At 45.5% G+C, this 10278-nt stretch overlaps 1 protein-coding gene across 1 annotated transcript; it reads left to right on the top strand.

The window, feature by feature from the left end:
* Window positions 1–1790: 1790 nt before the first annotated feature.
* On the top strand, window positions 1791–9877 carry slitrk3a (SLIT and NTRK-like family, member 3a). The gene is made up of 3 exons (XM_062386624.1): window positions 1791–1893; window positions 2593–2680; window positions 4143–9877. The coding sequence occupies exon 3, from the start codon at window positions 4201–4203 to the stop codon at window positions 6913–6915; it is 2715 nt and encodes a 904-aa protein (XP_062242608.1). The 5' UTR covers window positions 1791–1893; window positions 2593–2680; window positions 4143–4200; the 3' UTR covers window positions 6916–9877.
* The last annotated feature ends 401 nt before the right edge of the window (window positions 9878–10278 follow it).

Below are 10278 nucleotides of genomic sequence, written 5' to 3'. Positions count from 1 at the left end.
CCCAGTGTATATGAGGGAGTTTTTCTGTCTCTCCACAGCCGCCAAAGTATTTGCTTGTCATGGGAACTGTTGGGGTCTCAACCTCACTATGTAAAGAAAATGCATGTTGTGAAATTGAATTGAAACATAGTACTCAGGTCCAGACGTATGCCACAAAACATATAAATATATGTAAACAGCATTACACAAGACTTTAGTTACCTGTAATTTGTTTGGCTGAAACCTAATGTAGCTATTCCTTTCCACAATACACGTTTTGCTATCCTATTAATACATTTACTCTGACTGTGAATTCCAACCGCACATGTAGGCTATTCCAGGTACCTATATATATATCTTGGCTTCATGATAATGATGGCACATAGTGGCAACCTTTCAGGTTGTGTGCGTTAATCAAGAGACACTGTGGGGAGGTGTAAACGTTCCACTGCAATCAGCCCCCCTCTTTGCAAGAGCTGCATGAGCAGTAAAAACCATGATGGTGTCTCTCAGCCGCCCGTGAGCTCCGGCTGCATGGGCTCCCTGCTCATCACAACACGGGCTTGTGTTGCCCGCTGGAGGCGAGGCGGGGGAAGACAGGAACCGAGAGATGAAGCGCTCCTATATATTCACCTCTCTCTCTCTCTCCCTCTCGCTCTCTCTCTCTCTCTCTCTCTCTCCCCCGTGCTTGGCTTTAGATAGTTGCGGCCACCCTCTTCGTCTTCCCGGCAGAGAAACAGACAGACAGAGAGAGAGGTTCTATTGGCAAGAGTGAGGAGGGGGTGCCAACTCCACATTTTGCTTGGTGCGTAATTTACGCACAATAAAGAGATTGGGTATCATTATTGGATCCGAGCTCAATCTAAAAATAAGAGCGAAAAAAGGATTATCATAGCGAGGAGGGAAGAGAGAGAGAGAGGGGAAGAGAGAGAGAGAGAGAAAGAGAGAGTGTCCTGACTGTCATCCACAGGTCTGAAAAAGTGTCACCCGCTAAGCGCGCTCCCTGCATGACTCCCCATTTATTTATTTGCCACCCCCCGGACGCGCGCCTCCTCTGCGAAAGCCGGAGCGCTCCTCACTCTCTCGTCTCCTCACTTCGCTTCCTCTCCTCTTCTCGACAGCATCAGCAACTATAGCTGCACCCGTCCCCGTCACTCTGTTTTCCTCTCTCTCTCTCTCTCTCTCTCTCTCGCTCTCTCTCTCTCTCTCTCTCTCGCTCTCTCTTTCTCTCTCTCTCTGCCAGATCGCTGTCCTCTGCGGCTCTCACCCCTTCGCCCTCCGCACACCCAGCCATCACCACCACCTCCACCTCTCCAGCTCAGTCACTCACTCCTCTGACGCACGCCAGGGAAACGGACTTGAAGAAAGAGAGGAGGGAAGAAAAAAAAACAATCACATCAGCAGCTGACTCCAACCGGCCGATATGATCCAGAGACTGCACCGGACACAGACGCGGTCCTGAAGCCGACAGGAGAGCACTCTCACCCGGACACAGTGCTGCTGAGCGCTCGCCCGGGAGGAGGAGGAGGCGGCGGCAGAGTCGCAGGAGAAGCAAAGGGAGGAGGAGCAGGAGGAGGAGAGGGGAGGAAGAGGAAGCGGACGGGCAGAAGTCAAGGACTTGCATTTTAAGCCAACTGCAAAGAGAGAGGGGGAAAAAACGAGGAGACGAGAGAGAAGAGGAGAGAGTCAGAGCTCATCCGAGAGCGAGTGTGGGGGGAGATCGCATTCCTATCACGTCTTCGTTTCTCCCCTATCCTCTTTTTTTTTTTTGCTTCGGAGCGGGAGAGAGGGAGAGAGGGAAGGAGGGAGGGAGGGAGAGAAAGAAGGACCGAGCAAGAGAAGAGAGAGATCTAACAAGATTCAAACTAGTGGTCTTTTTCCCCCGATGCTTTCCAATTGCAGAAGGAGACTGAGGTGAGTGGCTGTCAGTGAGTGAGTCTTACGGGAAATCTTATGCAGATGGAGGCATAAGTGTGTGTGTGTGTGTGTGTGTGTGTGTGTGTGTGTGTGTGTGTGTGTGTGTGTGTGTGTGTGTGTGATTATTGGTGTCTGCATTGCCATGGACTTCCAAAAAGGACAACAAGCTCTCTGCACATATCGAGGACACCAGACCGCAGGGTTCCAGTCGACTGATCAGTACCAGTCGACTCGTTTATTTATTTTTTTACCCACCGCGTTCCTGCCAATGTCACGACGGAAGGCTACTGCATTATGCTTGGCATGTATTTCAACAGCCGCTCCGCTCTGCGCTATGTTGGCAGCGAGGTTATTTTAAGGGTAGATTTCAGCAGGCTCCTCCACCGCGTCGGTTCGACCAGGGGCTCGAGACCTATCGTCCTAACTTACTTTAATCCAGATTCAAGGTGAGGTGATTTAATGGGTCGTTTTCTGAATCCCAACGGCGACGAGCAACACTTTTAATTCACGTGAGTGCAGAGCTGTGGAGAAATCCCCCCCCCCCCCCATTTTTCGGTTTTGAATCCGAGGCTCATTCGGATGCGCATCTCTCCCTCTCCTCGGCGCCCTGCACTCTCTCCATTTCTCTTTCCACCTCTCCGTTCCCTCCCTGTGTGTTTCTGTCTGTAAGTCATCTCTCCTTTCTCTTCCTCACAGCCCGGCATCGGACGGTGAGCGGGGCGCAACGGGCAACAACAGGACACACCACAGGAGGAGATGTGAAGTTGGAATCCCACTAAACTAAGTACGTATATATATACATATATAACCAAGGAAGTATGATACGGCACGAGATAATACTGAATGCATTAAATGTTATTACTTTTTTATGATCCCTAACGCGGGAGCGGAATCAATAAATCCTGGAGGATTACGCACCGACAGGGACGTGAAAACACTGAATTTTTGCAGCGAGCGGATCGTCTCGAGAGATCTTTTTTTATTTTCCTTGGTGCGTTTTCCCGTCACGTTTTTTTTGGAGATAACGAAATATTCCCAGTTTCCCTCCTGCTATTTTCCCCTGTCACTGGGGTTTCCTTTTCAGCCCCATGGACAGCGGCTCTGCTCCAAAACACGGTCCCAGCGCATATCCTCTGGATTTTCAGCTTCGTGTGTGCATGTGTGTGTGTGCGTGTGCGCGTGCATGTGTGTGAGAGAGAGAGAGAGAAGTTACAACAACCAGAAAATATACTGAGCTTGTGTTCGTCTTTTATCCACTTAACACCATGCACTGTTGAAATACTAAACAGATTTTTTTTTTTTTTTAAGCCAAAGCACAATTTTAGAGGCTTGTATTATTTTTTACTTCGGTAAAAATAAGTGGGGCCTTCTTAACATTAGATATCTAGGACGATCGTATCCACTCAAAGCCAGCCTCACCACTGAGCTTTGCCCACTGCGTGTTTCTCATGTTTTATTATTGAGATCTTAATACAGCTAAACTCTAACCTTACCTATTCTGTTGCTTTGATTTTAATTCATCAGCTCTTAACATTCATAGACTAGTATGTTGAGATTTCTAGCGAGATGGATGCTCAGAAAGTCCCCTAGCAGTCCTCATCTTGTCCCAGTAATAGCACCCAAGCTGACACCTATTCCCTTCCCATCCTCCTCTTGCCCTAGACCATCGACGTCCCTCCTCTACTAGAGGCTGGACTCTCACTTACAGAAAGAGGGATTAGGGGCTCCGTTACGTGATCAATTCATCACAGGGACTGCGTTTCCTCACCAGTAACCTCATCCACCTGCTGTTTCCTACGTTTATTCATGGCGATAAGCATCTCTGAGGAAATGTATTGGGGCATTACTGGTATATTTCCTGTACAATAAATGGATCTCCCGCCTTTATAGCCTACACTATGTGACGGTACATGTCTGAGTGTAGAGATTTGTTCCTGTTGCCGGGTATCATATTACCCATCCAAGAGTCCTGGGCTTCTATTTTGTTTAAAATACCCAGAAGCGTTGCAACATCTAAAGCACTCTCCAATGTCATTCTATTATTAATTGGTATTCATTTCAAAGCTTTCATCCATTCAACTGAAACTAATGCACCACTCCTCTCCTCTCTACCTACCTCTCTTACCTAGAACCTGACTCGGTGAGGGTGTGTGTGTGTGTGTGTGCGTGCCTGTACCTGTGCGTAATCACTAACCCCCTTTCCTCCCGCCTCTCCATTCTCTCTCTCGCTCTGTGCTCTATTGCAGTGCTGTGAAGTGGCTCCGTCCCTGGAGCCAAGACTTCATCCCCTTGGTGTCAGCGAGTATGCTGTGGGTTACCTTGCTGAGCACCATAGCCCTAGGATGGACCACCCCGATCCCACTGCTGGAGGACTCCGAAGAGATCGACGAGCCCTGCTTCGAGCCCTGCTACTGCGAAGTCAAGGAGGGCATCTTCCACGTCCACTGTGACAGTAAAGGATTTACAAATGTCAGCCAAATCTCCCAGATATGGAGCCGGCCCTTCAAGCTCAACCTGCAGAGAAACTCCATGAGGAAGCTTTACTTTAACAGCTTCCTCCATCTCAACAATGCCATATCCATTAATCTGGGTAATAACGCTTTGCAAGATATCCATGCTGGAGCGTTCAATGGCTTAGGAATACTCAAGCGGCTGTTCCTACATGAAAACAAACTAGAGGTTTTCCGGAATGACACTTTTCTGGGATTGGAGAGTTTAGAATATCTCCAGGCGGACTACAACGTTATCAAAAGGATTGAAAGTGGGACGTTCAGGCACCTCCACAAGTTGAGAGTGCTGATATTAAATGACAATCACATCCCTGTGCTCCCAAATTATCTTTTCCGGTCCGTAGCACTCACTCATCTGGACTTAAGAGGGAACAGACTAAAGACTTTGCCGTATAAGGGCACACTGGAGTATGTTGGGAGGAGCTTAATGGAAATTCAGCTGGAGGAGAACCCCTGGAACTGTGTGTGTGAGATTGTCCAGTTAAAGACGTGGCTGGAGAGAATCCCTTACACAGCGTTGGTGGGTGAGATTACGTGCGAGTTCCCATTCCACTTACATGGGAAAGACTTACGGGAAATCAAGCGCAGTGAGCTCTGTCCTCTGCTCTCTGATGCAGAGATTGAGGCCAAGCTGGGAATTCCCCGAGTCCCCTTTAGCAATGAGAACACATGGCCTACTAAACCGTCCTCCATGCTCTCCTCTTTTCACAACACAGCGTCTTCTGTGGAATATAAGGAACGAGTTCTCAAGCCAACCAAACGACCCCGGCCCACAAAGAATCCTCCAACCCCACACAGCGTATACCCAGGCATCAATCAACCCCCTGTTCACGGCTACCAAACAAGGCCTCCCATCCCCATCATTTGTCCAGCTGGATGTATCTGCAACCTCCACATCAACGACCTGGGGCTAACGGTGAACTGTAAAGAGAAAGGCTTTCACAACATCTCTGAGCTCCTGCCACGGCCCCTAAATGCCAAGAAATTGTATCTCAGTGGGAACCTGATACAGAAAATCTACCGTTCCGATTTCTGGAATTTCTCCAGTTTGGATTTACTGCATTTAGGGAATAATCGCATATCCTATGTCCAAGAGGGGGCATTCATCAACCTCCCAAACCTAAAAAGTCTATATTTGAATGGGAATGACATTGAGAGGCTCACTCCTGGGATGTTTCGAGGGCTTCAGATGCTCAGTTATCTTTACTTTGAGTATAATGTCATACGTGAGATACAACCTAATTCCTTCTCCCTAATACCGAATCTCCAGCTGGTTTTCCTGAATGACAATCTGCTCCGCTCCCTCCCCAATGACGCCTTTGCTGGCACCAACCTTGCACGGCTCAACCTCCGCAGCAACTACTTCCTCTCCCTGCCCGTGCGCGGCGTTCTGGAGCATCTGACATCCATTGTCCAGATTGATCTCCATCAGAACCCATGGGACTGCTCCTGTGATATCATCCCCCTCAAACAGTGGGTGGAAAAGCTCTCCTCTGTAATTGTAGTCGGGGATGTCATTTGCAAGACACCTGACTTTGCTTTCGGCAAGGACCTGCGATCGCTGGAGGTCGAGGTCATCTGTCCTGAGCTTAAATATTCTTCAGGGCCTTCGCCAGCCCTGCCCGGTGGGGATGACCTCACCACAGGCAGCTCTGAAATGGGGGAGGCAGGTGGAAGAGGAGCTGTTCCACTGTCTGTTCTCATCCTCAGCCTACTCATCCTCTTCATATCTGCCGTGTTTGTGGCTGCGGGGCTTTTTGCTTTTGTTCTGCGTCGCAGGAAGAAGCTGCCCTTCCGGAAACGTTCTGAAGTAGATCTGACGGGGCTACAGATGCAGTGCAGGATTTTTGAGGATCCACCGGGGCAGAGTAGTGCCTGTAACACAGGCACACCAGAGAAACCGACACCCAGTATTCATACACACACCCACAGTAGTCATGCACATGCCCATGGTCACGTTTATGACTACATCCCCCACCCGGTGACTCAGATGTGTAACAACCCCATCTACAAGCCTAGAGAGGGGGAGATAGCAGAGGAGGACAGAGCACACTTTTCAGAGAAAAAAGACAATGGCATCAGTTGCAACAGTAACTACAGAACCTTATTAGAGAAAGAGAGAGAGTGGACCCTGGCCGTCTCCAACTCTCAACTCAACACCATCGTCACAGTCAACCACTCCGCGGCTGACATGGCAGGATTTCATGAGAATGGAGGGCTCTGCCCTACAGTGATTGACAGTCAGAGGCCCACGCCGACAGTGGGCTTCGTAGACTGTTTGTATGGGACTGTACCAAAATTAAAGGACATGCACGTGGCGCATGCGCACCCACCAGGCATGCAGTACCCTGATTTGCAGCAGGATGCACGGCTGAAGGAGACATTGCTTTTCACTGCGGGGAAAGGCTGCTACCCTGACCCGTCCCAAAGCGATTACCTCGAGTTAAGGGCCAAACTTCAAACCAAGCCGGATTACCTCGAAGTCTTGGAAAAATCGTACCGATTTTAACATCCCACGGAGAAAAAAAAACTCAATTTATGAATTCAAACATTCACTCTGCCACCTAAATCACCCAAAACCAATACTGGAAAACAAACATGAAAAAGCAGCATGATATAAAATTAAATATTATATTACAGTTACAACAACATTTCCCCCGAAATCATTTTGGAGGAGAGGCCATTCTCAGATATCTCAATGAAGTGCCTTTTTTTCAGAGTAGCCAGCAATGTCAACAGCCGTTATTTTTATAATATATAAAAATATATATATCTATATATATATATATAAATATCTCTTTATGCCCAAGAGAGACCAAGAGAAGAACGAGAGGGGCCAGGGAATAAAATATACAAAACATCCTAAAATACATCTGTTACTAAAACACCTTTTTATGGAGTTACCATGATGTGGAAGACAAACGGGAGCTGGACGTCTCCCTTATTTGGGGTTTTTCTTTCTGCCTCTTTTACCCCTGACTAGGATGTACAAACACCCGGAGGCCATGCACATGAAGATTGCAGGAAGTGATTGAAAGAGAGAGAAAAAAAAAATAAGAATACCTATGTTAAAATGAACTGCAGTTTGCTGCATGCACTCGCTTCACTTCAGGAAGCGAGGGGGGATTTATTCAGAACTATCACATCACATTATGAACTGAGAAACTGCAACACATTTACTGTTCAGTGTTCTATTTAATTTTTATATCTTATTAATATGTTATTACTATTAATGAGGACTTCTGTCTATATCAGGGTGCTTCTCGTAACAAGGACGCGCCGACGCACGGATGGTCAAACATTTGTGAATATTATTATAAGACAATGCTCAAGGTTTTATGGATATTCCCATGCACTTCGTTAAGACCCCCCTCTCATTGCTTCTGGATTCGCCATTATCACCCACTAACGGCTTTGTAGGAGGCACTTTTAATGTTTTCTCTCTCACAAAGATTTGAAGAAAAATGTGCATATATTTATTCTGTAATTTCAGTGAAGAATTTAATTGTAAAGGTAATGTTAAATCAATGTATAGTGATTATGCGTCTGGTATAGCCTTCTTAATAAAAACAAACTCTTCAATGAAATGATGAAAAGGTTTGATGCCACGGGAACCTGTTTGTGGAGCGCTGCTGAACCATCATGAGATAATACTGAGGAGGAATGGAGGAATAGCTTCTGAACCAATGGAGTGCGAGACAGGAATGTAGTGGAGGGCAATAACATTTAAGCTGTTCATTATTATTTTCAGATTAGAACCAAATTAAACAGTATGGGAAGAAAAGGGCGGACAAAGTGTTATTTCTTTTCTGGAAATTTCGTATTTCCATTTTTAGTTATTTCCTCTAATCAGCACCTGCTGGATCTCATGCTGTGCAATTTCTTTTTTTACCTGCCACTACATTGTTGATTCCAGTTGGATGTAATCTAAAAGGTAAAAGATAAAGAAAAACGCTATGCCAGAACAAGCTGAATGAATGCTGCTGGTGTTGAAGTGGATGAGAAGAGAGGATATACCAAATCAGTGAGGCGTGCTGCGATTTTCATTACCTAAACGGGTACTACTGATTTAGGCTAATAAACAGTAATTGAGGGGGCGAGTGAAAACGTGATTGGAAGTAGCTCTTGGAATTTGCGCATCTAATTTCTGACTCCCCCCTTGAAGTGGCAGTGTTGGTTCACTCCACTGGGGGGCGATAAACAGGCGCTCAGATTTTCATATTTGGATGCAGGTACAATGTAATGCACAATTTGTTTATTCCTAGAGGTCATCGAGTCTCACATTTAGAATGAAACACTGTCAAAATACCTATATATAAAAACCAACATGTGGCATAAGATGATTTTCTTCATTTTGGTTTCATCTGCTTCATGGTCATTCTTTTCCCTAACGTTTTTCAACCACTTATTTAAAAAAAATATATAGCAGAATAAAGCAGGTTTTTCGAGCTGTATCACCAATTGAAACATTATTTAAAACAACCTAAACTCAGCAGTGCTTTCATATATTGATATTTCTTATTTTGTTGAGGCTTGTTAATTACTGACTGATATTTGTGCATTGATATTCATAGTGGTAGATTAGTCATCAACCGTCTCCCTCCACAGCAGCCATCGTTGCTGATCTTTTTGCTGTCGCACTTTTTAATATTTTCCTATCCCAGCGCGATTCTGTTTTGGGACCCCATAAAGATTGAAGCAGCTGGTGAGAAAACATGGTATTACATCATCATCATAGTGCTCTTTCCTTTTCTCTTTACTAAGGTGAACAAATATGATGTGATGTCTATAAAAATGCGATTCTCTATTAAAAGGAGGGTGCTTTTCTGTGTTGTTTTAAAAATGGGAACAATATGCAATTTGCTTTGATTGGTGGTGATCCTCTTTTGAATTTGGGTGTTCTAGTTTTTCACATGTGTCAGCTAACTATGACTGGAAGATATGTAGCAAACCACATACTTCCCTGTTCACTGAGAAGATCCTTAGTCTAGTCCTTCCCAGTACAGATCATCCACGAACCAGTCTATACGTTTGAAATATGGAATTTTTTTACCTTGTGTTGTACTCATGGTTTTATTTTTTCACAATTACTGTTGCTCAAATGAGTCGAGTTCACCTTCACATAAAGCCTTTGTAAGCACGGCAGCATTAAGTCAAGGCTCGTTTGTTTTCAACTCGCAGAATCTTTCCCAATACTGTACTCCCCCTCCATGTTCTGCTGCCCCACTTCATTTCAATGCTTCTTTTTTCCCCACTTATCACTACACACACACACACACACACACACACACACACAAACAAACACATACACACATAACAACATGGTCAGCATTTTCAGTATATGCACTCACTTTGATTAAAAACATAATGCATTACTCTGTAAACCCTTACCCTCATCAACCCCCCCCCCCCAAACTCCCCCAAATGAATAAATAAAATAAAGTTTTGGGATCATTGATGATTTTGCTATAGTCCCGTATCTTGGCAACCTTCAATCCTCTACTACCACCCCCCCCCCCCCCTCTCCGTCAACATAATATTTCACAAATGAGTGCTGGGTTTTGTCCCATTATATCATGCTGAGTGGTTTTATCCCAATAAATCCTCTTGTTATCCCGCACTAATATCTCCAAGTGATTTCCTACTTTGGTGAGATGTTGGATAAAGGCAACCGAAGGGATGGAAGCTTATTCTCTGAATGTTTCTTTTGTGATATGAAAATGTGAACATGCACTGCTTGTTTGAATGCGATGCCATTATGACGGGGATTTTTTCAAATTTCTCCGAGGAGTTAACCTTTCCTTCAACATCCCTCATGCGCACTGTCGAGACTTCGGCATGGTAAATTCCTCGTGCATCTTTCTTTCTTTCT

This window comes from Platichthys flesus, chromosome 4 (genome assembly GCF_949316205.1).
Source record: "Platichthys flesus chromosome 4, fPlaFle2.1, whole genome shotgun sequence".
Lineage (NCBI taxonomy): Eukaryota > Metazoa > Chordata > Actinopteri > Pleuronectiformes > Pleuronectidae > Platichthys > Platichthys flesus.
This window is presented reverse-complemented; position numbering and strand designations above follow the sequence as displayed.

Coding starts and splice junctions, on each gene's coding strand:
- slitrk3a (XM_062386624.1), top strand. CDS start 4,201: ATGCTGTGGGTTACCTTGCTGAGCACCATAGCCCTAGGATGGACCACC.